Raw genomic sequence first — 13,078 nt, forward strand, 5'->3', positions numbered from 1 at the left:
CTTGTGAACCCAAGACCATAATCACTTTCCCTTTGAGCCCATTTTTATTTGATGCTGATAAGCCAAGAAGTACTAGATGAGGAGTCAGAATCCCTCCACTGATTTCCTGTGCAATCTTGGGAAAATCACTTAGCCTTTCTGTTTCTTCATGTCTCATTTGGAAAGTCAAGAATTAGGACTAGAGCTACTCAAAGGCTCTTCCATTTCCAGCGTCCTAGGGCTCTAGAATTCTGTCCCTGCTACCTTTGCCCTCAAGTCAACACCACTTTACTGTCTGTGAGTGTCTAATAATTAGTAATTTGCCCTAAGTCAGAAGAAATGCTCTTCCATTCCTCAGCTTCCCCACCAAGTTAGGTTACTCCTGGCACTCACATTCATGGATAACTGGAGGCCTGGGCACAAGGAGGCTGGGGGAGCCTCTTCTTTTGCACATCCTGGCTGGTAACCCCATGGTCAGTGCCTGACATCAAAGTTACACACAGACAGCACAGCGGTAACAGTCAGCACTGCTAGGCATACGCACTACTAAACGCACGGCACTTGTACAATGATTAAGGACAGATAAGACACAGGAGCAAAGGCGGAAGAAGCACAGATGTTTAATCGTCAAATATGGGGAATGTTTTCTGGGTTTGGGAGGGATTCAAAATACCACACCTTAAATCTGCCTCACCTGGATCTGCATGTCTGCACATGACACTCAGAACAACTGATGAAAACTGAGGGACTAGCATTAAACAGGTGGCTAAATGTTTGTGGTTTTTTTTTCCTCTGCAAGTGAATTGGTCATTTGTACTGGTGTCATGTGTAGACAGACTTGGGGGCTTTATGGTGATATTCATTCCAATAGCTGGGGGTGGGCTCTGCCGTGAGTATCTGAAAAGAGGAAAGATTCTGACAAAAGGATGCACTTAACCTAGAACCAATAAAGCGAGGGCAATGCAAATGCCAGGGGTTTGTACCTGTAGCTGAATCAGGAGGGAGGACCCAAAAGGCCCGTCTGCCCAACTCCCTGCTCTTGACCACACAGCCCCGGGAGTTCTGCCTACTTACACCACTGCCTTTCTAACCTGGACTCATGGGACCCACCAACTCTTTTGGTCGTGATAGTGGTTATATAGGTTTAATCTTTGAAGCGGTCTTTAAAAACAAGAAGAGTTTTTGTATGATCAGCTAGAGGCTGCTTTTCTCTATGCTGGAACTGTAGGTCAAGGGCATAACTAACAATAAAAACAACAGTAAAAGCTGCCATGTAGTATTGAGTGCTGACTACATGCCAAAAACTGGGATCAATGCTTCACTCACATATTGAATCTAATTTTTGCAAAAGGAGGATATAGGCTGCATATAAAGAATTTATAATTATGAGAATTGTGGTTAACCACTATGGGAGGACTTGGGATTTTCTTGAGTGTTTTCAAGAAAAGGGAAGTATGGTCTTTTTGGATCAGCTCCCGGAAGTCCTACCTGGAAACAGGGGTTGAGCCTGATCTCTTAAGTTCTTCTAGTTCTGGGAGACAGGTCTTCAACATTTTAAGTTTTTTGAAAGTGATGGATGAAATGATGTTGGGAGATGGCAAAGTCCTCTCACTCTAGGTTAAAATGGAGCCAAGAGTGAAGTGAGATTTACAAAATCTCCCTGAACTTAAAAAAAAAAAATCCCCAAACTTGCCATTCTGATATCTAATTTAAGTGGTCCACTAATAGACAGTTAACTGGTTTTAGGGATTTTGGTCTTTTGCTCTTTTAACGTTCCTGGTTCAAAGTGTCTACATATTTATATTTAGTGAAATCTAATGGGCACATTGGCATTAAAACTCCAGAGGCAGAAGCTGGCTCATATAGTATTGGCATTAATATCACTTAGCTGTAACCAAATGAACTAAGTGCTTAGGAAGAGCCAGCTAAACACTCCTGTCAGTTATCCATCTCTCAGTGACCCTAACAGAGAACAGCATGAGAACTGTAGTACTTTCCTCTCTAAAGTGATAGGGAGTAAGCATGTGGTTTTGGTGCCCATCAAATTATACCATTGAACTTGAAAATGTTTTAAATAGCTCTCCTTCTAATTATTTCAAGTATCGATCTGTTTTAGTGTTTCCCATTTTAAAACATCTATTCCTGTTTTTTCTTGTCTGTTTGGATGATTGCCGTTCACACAACATTGTGAGATGTGTCACGATTGGTAACACGTTTGCACCTGTATGATTTTTCTTTCACTGGTTAGTACTGGATCTACGTAACCTGCTCTGATTAGCTTTCTGGAAAAAAAATTAGAATAAAACAGCCCCCCTTTAGGACCAGGCAGAACATGAGCATAAGGACTGAGTCTTTCCTTACTGAATTTGGTTTGATTTTAGGCGTGATGATACCTTCTCAAGGAGGGGCAGTGAGCTGATTACTGAACTATAGTAATTATTTGAAACGGTATTTGTAACATGACAAGCAATCTAGATGAAGATTTCTGGAAAAGAACAAGCTACCCCGCCTCAATGTATTATAAATGTGCTTGACTGGTATTTGGAAAGAAGAAAGAAACTCTTATTAAAAATTAACATCAACTTGGCCAGGCTTTGGGCTGAACTGGAAGAACAAAGTGCTGCTCACTGAAAAGCCAGGGACAGGAGTGATGGGATTTCTACTCCTAAGGCTGAAATAATGGAAAAGAGAACAGCGAGTGAACTCCTCTGCAGCAGGCCTATACATCTCCAATTCCAAGGGTTTATTTAGTACCAATCTTGCCACTACACAGTGGCTTTTCCTTTCGAAATGCTTAATTTGTAGGTGTAAAGATCCAATTTCCGTGGCAAGAGGGAGTATGTGGTGTCTACACTTGTCTTGAAGTTCTGGAGCAGTGCTGACGGACGCAGTGATGCTCAGGATGACCTCGCCTCAGGGCTATTCACATGGGGACCTGGCCAGCCTCAGAGCAGCTACTCTGCTTTAACCCTGCTGGTTCTCAGAGGCCCTAATCATAGTTACAACACTTTAGGGGATATGGGACCCATAGCAACTTCTAAGTATTCTCCTTCCAGGTTCTTAAGCTGACTCCTTGCCTCTATATTCTGAGAGAATTCCCAGCCCAGTGCTCGGGTTGGGACTGTGGGAGGCACTAGACCCAGGCTGCAATGCCCTGCAGACGTGGCAACAAAATGATCTGCCATAACAGCCCTCATGCCAAGAGATGAGATGCTGCCCACGGCCTAGGCTTTCTCCGTGGTAGTGAAAGATGTACTGTATTATACACCTCTCGCCAGAGGGGAACCACGCTGCTGCAGGGGGACTTCACGGAGCAGTGAGCACTTCGTGAGAGGCATTTCTTATAAAAGTAATCATAAGGGGATCCCCACCATGATTTGCTCAGTTTGTCATGAAATATCAAAGTTACCCAGAGCCTTGAACATATCAGTTACAGATGCAAGACATACAAGCAAAGCTATTTCAATAGGATTCCTAGCAAAAATATTAAACTCCACGGTGGGGGGGGTGTCAGGGGAGTGGTTGGGGGGGGAGAGAGAGAGAGAGAGAGAGAGAGAGAGAGAGAGAGACAATATACGCAAGCCAGTCTTTTATGTTATCATTTTAAAGAGTCTGATCCCACCCAGGCAAAACTGAAATCCTGCTCAAGTTGGCCAGAGGCCTCTGATTACGAGGACTGTATCTGAGCAAAGCTGCAGAAACTACAGCCCTAATCCTCATAAAAAACGGGAGGCAGTTTATTATTAAAATACAAACATGAAAATACTTCAGACCATTTCGTTAGCAGCATAGTTCCAAACGCAACATTCCCTTTATCGATCAGGTTTAAGTCAGGTGGCTTCCAAGCATCTGTCCTGCTAAGACCCTTAAAAGAGCAGTGCAAAAGGGGGAGAGAAGACATCTTTCCTTTCAAGTGGCAGACCATCCTTATAAGACATTCTCTAGGGCTCTATTCTGTCGACTATTCAGTGTGAGTTGGGGCACTTTTAAATCAGCCATTTGGCACTTCCTGTTCGCAGTTCCTAGGCACAGCGTGACAGAGTCAGCTTGGTGAGCCCTTCCCCGTGCATTCGGTACAACAGCTGAAACTCAGCAGGCAGCTGGTGGGACTCCTGCCACTTGGTAGTAAATTTGGTTCCTTTTTTGTCATAGTAATGGTATGGAAGATCTTCCCTTGTGTTGGGGTCAAATCCAAAAGGCCAAAATCCATACAAGTGGATCTCTTCACATATTGCTGACGCAAGGGTGTACATGAGAATACCTGTGCTCAGCCGTTTGGGTGACAAATGTTTGTTTTTCCAGTACCTGTGGAACAATAAGTACAGGTGGATTCAGAGGCCAGTGTTGAAGGTTCTGGTCAGACGGGTCACTGTGACTGGTTTGGGAAGTGAATTTATCCAGGTAACTTAACCAGTACTTGCTTTGAATCTGTCTTTTAGACCACGGAACACCTCAGGGTAGGACCGGCTACATAATTTGTGAGACCCCGTGCAAAATGAAAATGTGGGCCCTTACTTCAAAAATTATTGAGAATTTCAAGAGGGCAACAGCAGAGTATTAAACCAAGCGTCGGCCTTTCTAAGCGTGGGCTTGTGTGTTACTATAGAAGTCACACATGTTTGAAGCCATCCCTGCTCTGGGTTGTCCTAAAGAGTGGTGTCTCTGACTCAGTGGTGGTGCCATAAAAGCCCACCAGTGAGAATGACTATGCATCTCACACATAAAGGGCCCTGGGGCTAGGGAGGAGGTTGTTTAGTCAAAGGGGACCTCCTCTGTTACTTCCTTATCCAAACTTAGAGATTAAATCTGTCTTCTTGGGTTTGGAAAGATTGTAGGGTCTTATTTTTTTTCTACCCGCTCGTAAAAAAATCACATTCCCTGTTCCTTTGTCTTAACCAAATGCTCCCAAGCCCTTCTTTGGCGTGCCAGAACCTAAAAAAAGTATTCACATACTTTCCGAATTTTAAAAAATGCTAAACTATGGTTGTTCCTTCCACGTTCAGATAGTAATTTGAAGCCTTCCTACCTAAACTGCCAAATATCTGAGACTGCTGTGGAGTGAGGGTGTGTGTGTGTGTGTGTGTGTGTGTGTGTGTGCGCGTGCGCACACACGTGTGCCTTTATGACTGGCTGTGCAGGCATAATCAAACTGTTCATGAATCAGGTTTTCATGGACTGTACTTCCTCCAAGTTTTCATTGAACCAGCATGTTCAAGCCCGAGCTGTTGAAAGGCTGGGGGCCAGGTGGGCCACACAGGCCGCTTCCTGAAGGTTCTATCACATGCAGTTCCTTCTTCACTACCTGAAGGCTTCATGTGGCCATTTCCATTCCAGGTGAAATTCAGTTCAGTCTTTGTTTTAATATTCTTACCTAAGGAATTAGAATGGCTTCTGATGTTTCTTTTGGTACAGCTGTACTTAAATAGAACAAGAGGGGAGCAAAACGATGGTCAAAAGACCACAGGGCAGGTTGGCAGGAGGCCTGGCTTCTAATTCTGGTTCTGCCCATTTTGGGCAGTGATGTTGGGTAAATAACTCGTTCTTTGTACCTCAGTTAATGTATCTTTAAACTTAGGAGTTGGGTTATATCACCTCTAAAGAAGGTAACCATACATCCTGCGAAACTGGAACAGTCCCAGTTTTTGCCTATTGTCTTTGTTGTAATTCTTAATAGTGCCCTTTTTCTTTCAAAGAAAAGGTTCCAGTGAGGACTGTAAATTCTGGCATCACCCTACCTGTTAGACACATACCAGCTGATTACACAAGAATTCCTCCTTATATGAGAGGTCAACTACACAGATCTTAAATTTGGAAGACTTTAGAGGACTACAGGATACACTACTATGTACCCATGTACCATGGGATACAGTCCTTGTTTACCAGACCTCCTAGAACCCACTCTAACTTGCAGTAACACCTGGACAGGACGTTAGGACACTGGGGCTGCTCGCATAGGGGAAATTAGAGTTGAGGCAATTTCCTCAGATTATTTAAAGAAAAAATTCTGCAATTAATCTTCCTTTATAAAACGCCCTGCATTTTACAAATGCCTGCTCCCAATTCTGGCTGCTTATTAGAATCAACCGGGGAGTTATTAAGACATACCAAGTGCCTGAGCCTCTCTCCTCCCCCACCAGACAAATTACATTAGAATCTCTTGAATTAGAGCCCAGGCAAGAGTATTTTTTAAATTTCTCCAAGTGATTCTAAGGTACAGCCAGAGTTAAGACTCATAGGACTGGACGAAAATATTGCATCCTGGTTAATCTGTCTTTCAAATTACAAGGGATAACGATGAGCTGATAAAATACTTCTCACATGTTTTGGCACTCAGATCTTGAATTATAAAAGCAGATTATACAATTTTGATTTGTCTAGGTGGTTTTCTAATCTTGGACATCTAACAAACACCCTAATATCAAATAAAAAGGAACATTTAAAGTCGATTCATCTTTAAAAAAAACTGATTGATTTGTCCACTTTAGTCATTGGCATTATTGGGACATGGCTATCCATTCAAAGAAAATTATTGATTTGTGGTGATTTCCATGACTGCTTGTTAGGCTTACCACCAAGGAAGGGGACAGGGAATGGAGAGGAGAAGCTGACGAAGCACCAGTCCCTCCATTTGACACTTGGTTACCAGCTGGGGTAGGAGACTGAACTTCTTACCTAGAATGATCCATTCATTCATTACAAAACATAAGCGTTCATTCTAAGGTACTAAGCTAACCGCAACAACTAACTAATCAGTTCGCTACCACCCCCAAGAGATTACAATATTGATTTGCCATCTGGTAGGGTATGAGTTAAAGGCAATAAAATATACACACCTGTTGACATGTTGCATTATATTTCCAGGCCAAGCCAGTTGGACCTTTAACTGACCTCTGTGTTCAACAAAAAAGTCAACTAGTGTCCTGGTAACAGTTGCTGAAGTGTGGAAGAAAAATGCAGGGATCCAAAGAATGGCCCCATCGAGCTTTTTTAAACTGAGAAAAAAGTTGTTACGGTCCTGAATGGTCAAAAGATTGTTGTAATATTTTTCCAGGATGCTGGGGTTGAAGGTGGTAAGGTTGGTTTTCCTTCCAACATCTCTTTGGAAAGCCTCCGTAGGGGCAAAATTGCAACGGAAAACAAAATCTGACTTATCTATTTGTTGTCCACACCGGCTCCCTGTCAGGATCCCACTATTTCCAACCACAGCACAGATATTATAATGCTTATTCACAATGGGTGACACATCTGGAAGCAGCGATCGGAAGTTATTGCTAATAGAGAAAACATATTTATGGCTGGAATAATCATAGTGCATCAGTTGTCCAATCCGAACACTATTCTTGGTCAAAGAAAAATTTTTTATTACATCGACATGCTGAAGAATTTCTTGCCTAAAATAAAAAGAAATTCATTAAATATATCCCATTCAAAAGAACTGATTTTCCATCTTATGTCTTATGCTATTTCATTTAGACAAGAACCATAGGCACTGAACCCAAGAAAGATTATGCATTCATAATTGAAGGAAGAACTGCTTCAGAATTTACAAACATGTGCTAGTCTCTCAAATTCTGGGTATAGTCCTTTGAAGCTTGTAAATGTTGTAATTTATGGTTTTTAGCTGCCAATTCTTTGGTTTTCTGCTCTACCTGAAAAGTGTATTTGATCAAGGGGGAGGCATAGGCTAAACTGTGTCAGAAAATACAGGGAGACAATTTACACAGGCCCCAAAGAGCTCACATTAATGCACAAACATTGGTGGCTAAGAGTTTGTAACTAGGGACTACTTGTTTGCTATTGGACTGCAGCATTCAAGGAATATCAAACATCACTGGTGTCCAAATAAGAGCCAAACAGATATGAGTCAGTATGGTCCTAACTATTATTAAGATATGAAAATGGTAATAGCAGTGGGTGTAGTTGAATATTTAATAGAAATGAGATGATAATCTCATTAATGGCCTTTAAATAATGAAAAAGGAACATTTTTCTACTTGATTATATAGAAACCCATTTAAGTTAGAGAAACCTAATTCTTAGAAAAAGAAGCTATTGTAAATCCTGAAAATGTGTGCATATTCTAAGAATTCAGAGGATAAACAAGGCAAGGGTGATACTTAGTACTAATTTCTGGTTGCTTTCATGTTGAGCATTAAGTGTAATTAAGCGTATCCTCTTAAAGTCTCTGCTATTTAAAATATTTAACAGACACCGGTCATATGTTACTCTTCTAGTAGGTTCTTCAGTTCTAAGAAACCACATTGAACCTCCTGGGTCTTTTGCCTAAAAAAAATAGCAGGAATGAAACTAAATGCTTTGCATATCATCATTTTACCTGGAATCCTACTTTTTAAAAATTACTTAATTTGACAAAATACAGAGAAACATAAACTGAAAGCTTTAAGCCAGAACTTCCAAAGTTACTAACAGTGTTCATTACAAACTGTTACAAAGGTAGAGTAAGTTTAAAGTGATACTGGGGAAGTTAATTAAAGCTTACCCAAATGGATTAAAAGGAGGCAAGTTTTGAGAAGGCAATATTGTTCTAACTGGTTATTTGGGTCACATGGCCTAGTGTGGGAAGAATATTTTTATTGAGTCAGAAATATGTCTGGGGAAAAGGTATACTGTATTCGACCCATGAAAAATTTCTGGGCTGTCTATAAAATTAATATTGGATTAAAACCACAAAAGTAAAAAAAAAACTTCAGAGTTTTAGAATTAATCAATTATTGTCATGGACTAACTTCTAATTAATGTTTAAAAATTTTTAACCATACTCATGTGACTGTGTGTCAACCTTTCAAGTAAATATTTTCATGACACCATGGATAGCTACTGAATTTGTTTTAATTCTATCATTAGATTAAAAGAGTGCAATAACTAGAAATTCTATGACCAAAACACAACACCCTAAATAGAGTGGTAAAATAAGTATTTGTAAAATAAGTATTCATACCCCTAATGAATACACTAGATGGCTCACATTCCATTTAGCATCATAATAATCCCACCAAAGAGGGAGGAGAAATGACTTATCTGGAATTGCCAAGAGTTGACCAGATATCACTGAGGAGAATAAATACTTTTGTATAAATCTCATCCTTCTTCCCCCACCTCCAAAAAACAAAACAAAACAAAAACCCACACACATAACACAAAAACTCCTTCATGTATAAATGAAGCTGCTACAAGACAATTAAGAACAATGTTGGGTAGCTTTTACAATATGTTAAAAGCTATAAAAATTTAATGAGAAGAAACACGTAAAAAACCCAAACCATAAAATACCGGCATATATTTGGGCAGAGATTTTCACTAGTAATTTGTTAGGGATGAAGTGTAGTGTTTTCTGTGCTTCAGTGGGACAATACTTTTTTTACTTTATTTAAAAAATTTTATTTCTAGTCAGGGAATGAAAATGCATTGTGTGGTATTTTTGTACTTAACTTTTTTTTTTTTAAATAAATGACTTTGGCAGTATTAGCCATAATGTTAACTATACATCATGGTGCTCAATTAAGCTCAAGTTAGGGAGGATACTGGAAATATCTTTTTTCCCTTCCATTCAAATTGGCCTTTTTGAAGTTTTCTTTTTATGAGAGGGTACCACATATTTAAATTAAAAAAGATTACTAATCAGCCTGTGTTCAGTCAGGCCAAGAAGACAATGCAAATACATCTCGGGTTGGGGGGGGGGTGTAGATTTTTGTTGTTTTGTATTATTTCGTTTTGTTTTGTTTTTGAGCTCCAGAATTCAGAACACCTTTTGGATCTTTTCCCCCTATCCTACCTTTGATGTAAAAACGCTGTCCGATTAAATGTCCACTTAGGTCTGGCTTGGAGTTCATGAGTCAGAGAATGCGGAAAGGGCACAAATGACGGATCTAGAAGCTTCAGCGCAAACTGTGACCTGGAGAGGAGTATGAGTACACAGACAAACGTGCTGGCCTCAGCTAGGGGAAGCCAAGGTAGCCATTAAAGTCCAGCCGGTTGGGAGCGGGGCGGGGATGGGGGGCGGCTGGAACACGTACTGGCTACATCCCACCCCAGAGCCCCTTCTCATCTGGTCCACCTTCTGTCCCCACACACACCCGGGAGGAAGAAAGAAAACGAGGGAAATCCGTCTCCATTGTCCATCCCTGCGGGTGCGGGAAAGACCATAAAATGGCCGTCTTACGGAGAGCAGGGGCGGGAGCCCGGCGCTCTGCTAGAAACGGATGCGCAGAGAGGACCAGGGAGTCAGCACCGCGGACAGCGGCCGCACCACTGCTAGCCCTACCCGCGCCGCCCCCGCGGTCCGGCCGGATTGATTTTTGTAGAATGGACAGATGAACCGGAGACCTAGGGGAAGGCTGGGGGTGGCTCCGTCCTTAACCTCTTCCTTCCCGATCCTAGCTCTGGTTTCACTCCCTGTCCCCTGACTGGGGAACCCCCTGGAGGCCGCTGGCCAACTCCACTCCTTTGCCCAGGTGGGGTTTCTCTAGGTTTCGCGTTCTGGCCTGGCCTGGACCACAGGGTGCACTCTGTATTTCCTACCCGCCCCTCAGAGGCTCTGCTGGGGGAGCTCCTAGGGGGGCACACTGGGGCAGAGGCTCTCGACGAGCTGCGCCAAGCTTCGCCCGGAGCCTTCTCAGTCCTGACTTGCGCCCGTTGGTGACTTGGAGCTGGGATGAGGGTAGGCGGCCCTTAAGAGGCTCGCTTCCCGCAGAGGGCGGGGGAATTGCAGAAATCCCGGAAAGGCGGGGGGGTGGGGGGGCGATGGCGCGGTGTGCGGGGGAGGGAGGGAAGGATGGAGGTCGAATACCCCAGGGGCTTCCGGAGAACAGACCCGCGCATCATCTGATGGGGTGAAGGGTTGGGGAGAGGAAAGGAGGAGAGCGCAAGAGGAGTCTGGCGCCTGCGCCATTAAATCGCCCCGGACCGCCCGGACCCCGGCCGTGGAGTCTGCGGACAGGGGCGTGGGGTAGGCACTCACCTAACGCATGTCCATCTCTCCATGCCCCTTCCCAAATACACACAAGGCCTCTCCCTCCACCATCATTCTCCTTAAACCCTCCCCCCATTTTTGAAATGGGGGAAGGGATGCCGAAGAAGAATACGATAATGCAATCACATTGATTAGGACAACGGCTTTTAGGGGCTCTGGGTTAAAAAAAAGCACGGGAGGGGTGGTGGTGTAAGAATCAGAGAGACGAATGGAAGGACCACGCAGTTTTCTTGCCCAAAGTGTCTCGGAGAAGGCAAAACACCCCCCTCTGACCTCCCGCCCCCATAAACCAGATACCTGAGGGCACTCAGAGGCCCGCACTCACCGGAATCCCGCGTGGAACATGTACATTCGGGGCGCCCCCGGGTTGGCATACTTGGGAGTGGTGAAGATGTTCTCCTTTTTCAGGGACACGTAGCTGATGAGCGATAAAATCAGCAGGGCGACGCTGAGCATAACCAGCCCCAGCACACTGGCGACCCGGGCCATTTTGCAATTTCTCATCCCGGGCTGTGTTGGGATCAGGAAAAGCGGGGAAAGCGGTCCATTGAGCGGCCAGCAGCTCGCTGGCGTGTCAGTATGTGTGAGTGTGTGTGTGAGTGTTCGCGCGCGCGTGTCAGCGTATGTGCCGGGGGGGGGTGGGGTGGGGAGGGAACCGAGCAGGGGAGCCGCGGAGGGCCAGGGCGTAGGGGCGGGCAGGAGCCCCAGAGAGAAGCCAGGCCCCCAAGGCAGGGGCAAGCGGGCCAGGAGGCTGAACAGGAAGATGGAGGGTCTGCGCGGCGGCGTGGCGATGTAGCTGCGCGCCGTGCGTCTCCGACCGCCGGCTCAGGCTCCCCAGCGCGTTTCCAGCGAGGCTGCCGTCTCCTCTGCAGCCTGCAAGATAAATGTGATTGGAATAACGTTACAGTTCGATCTAAGCACAGGATTTAATTAATGAACTCTCATCTCCCAAATAACCGGGGGAGGGGCGGAAGAGGGAGGGATGAAGGGGAGGTGGCAGAGGGAGGGGAATTGAGGCTGGAAGGCTGCAGCCCACGTCAATGGCCTTCCCAGCTGAGGGTGCGGGCGAGGAGGTGTCTCTGGCCAGACAGAGGCCCAAACTTAGTTCAATGGACAATTCATTACTTTATAAGTTAATCGTGGAATATAGAGATAAATAACTGGAGTTGCTGTCCTGGAGGATCACAGCAGCTGGGTGCTTATGAGATGCAGGGAGAGTGGTTTTAGAAGTAGAGATTTAAAAGCTTCTCTCCTCACCACAGAGCACAGCCCCGGGCCCCACGGATCAGCACCTGCCCCAACACCCCAGCAAGGAAGCCCTAAATAGCGGCTGGGCCTTGTGAGCGCTTAAAACCTCCTTGGAATCTTCTGTAATCTCTCCCGTACCTGCTTCCTATGCCCAGTGCATGCTACGCTTCTCTCTAAAAGATGGGTGGTGCCTAGCAGAGTTGTAAGGTGAGCTGTGAGTGTGGAGGGCCCGGCTTCCCCTCCCTTTCCTCCCAGTGTCTGACTCCCAGCACCCTGTGCGTAGACAACCAGCATGCCCCAGAGGTAACCAGGATGGAGCAGTTCCCTCTGATTAAACTCTCCATTGCCCACTTTTCTGACTCATCCCTGTGGCCAGGCCTTCAGGATGGGCCACTCAACTTTGCCCTGAAGCTTAGCTTAGCTTAGACCAGGAGCTGGGGCATCGTAAACCTCTGTCCATTATAAATGCCCAGAACTCTCTTTTGGAGGAACTTAGGAACCAAGTAAGAGATGCTGCCTCCGAGGGTGGAAGGAAAGCTCACTGCCTAACACTTTGTGTTGCTGTTTCAATTTGTTTTAGCATATTCACATGTTACCTGTTTTAATATACATTGGAAATAAAAGTTAATTCATTTTCGGTCATGCTGTTGGATGCTCAGAAGGCAATCTACATGTTTCTTTAGCTCTGTCCTTTGCAAGTAACTTGTGACGTCTTTCCCCTAGCTTTACCCTTGGCCTGGTCCTCCCAGGACAGTAAGCACTAAGGAAAGAAAGAAGCTGGAGGTGAGAAATCGGCCTTCAGGAGCCTTTTCCAATAAAGCAAGTTGATGTTTTCCAAGGTGGCTATGATTTCTTTCTCTC

At 44.5% G+C, this 13,078-nt stretch overlaps 1 protein-coding gene across 1 annotated transcript; it reads right to left on the reverse strand.

Annotated features, from left to right (window-relative positions):
* Positions 1-4,001: 4,001 nt before the first annotated feature.
* Positions 4,002-11,473, reverse strand: ST8SIA3 (ST8 alpha-N-acetyl-neuraminide alpha-2,8-sialyltransferase 3). The gene is made up of 4 exons (XM_065890236.1): positions 11,295-11,473; positions 9,773-9,892; positions 6,813-7,370; positions 4,002-4,284 (listed from the first exon to the last, which is right to left on the reverse strand). The coding sequence occupies exons 1-4, from the start codon at positions 11,471-11,473 to the stop codon at positions 4,002-4,004; spliced, it is 1,140 nt and encodes a 379-aa protein (XP_065746308.1).
* Positions 11,474-13,078: the final 1,605 nt, after the last annotated feature.

This window comes from Phocoena phocoena, chromosome 13, assembly GCF_963924675.1.
Source record: "Phocoena phocoena chromosome 13, mPhoPho1.1, whole genome shotgun sequence".
Taxonomy (NCBI): domain Eukaryota; kingdom Metazoa; phylum Chordata; class Mammalia; order Artiodactyla; family Phocoenidae; genus Phocoena; species Phocoena phocoena.

What these genes read in the sequence shown, in the direction of transcription:
- ST8SIA3 (XM_065890236.1), bottom strand. Translation starts at nt 11,473, where the DNA reads ATGAGAAATTGCAAAATGGCCCGGGTCGCCAGTGTGCTGGGGCTGGTT. An exon ending in ATGTTCCACGCGGGATTCCG is followed by an intron (nt 9,893 to 11,294) that starts GTGAGTGCGGGC and finishes ACTCCTCTCCAG; the next exon opens with GTCACAGTTTGCGCTGAAGC. An exon ending in ATAATGCAACATGTCAACAG is followed by an intron (nt 4,285 to 6,812) that starts GTGTGTATATTT and finishes ATTGTTCCACAG; the next exon opens with GTACTGGAAAAACAAACATT.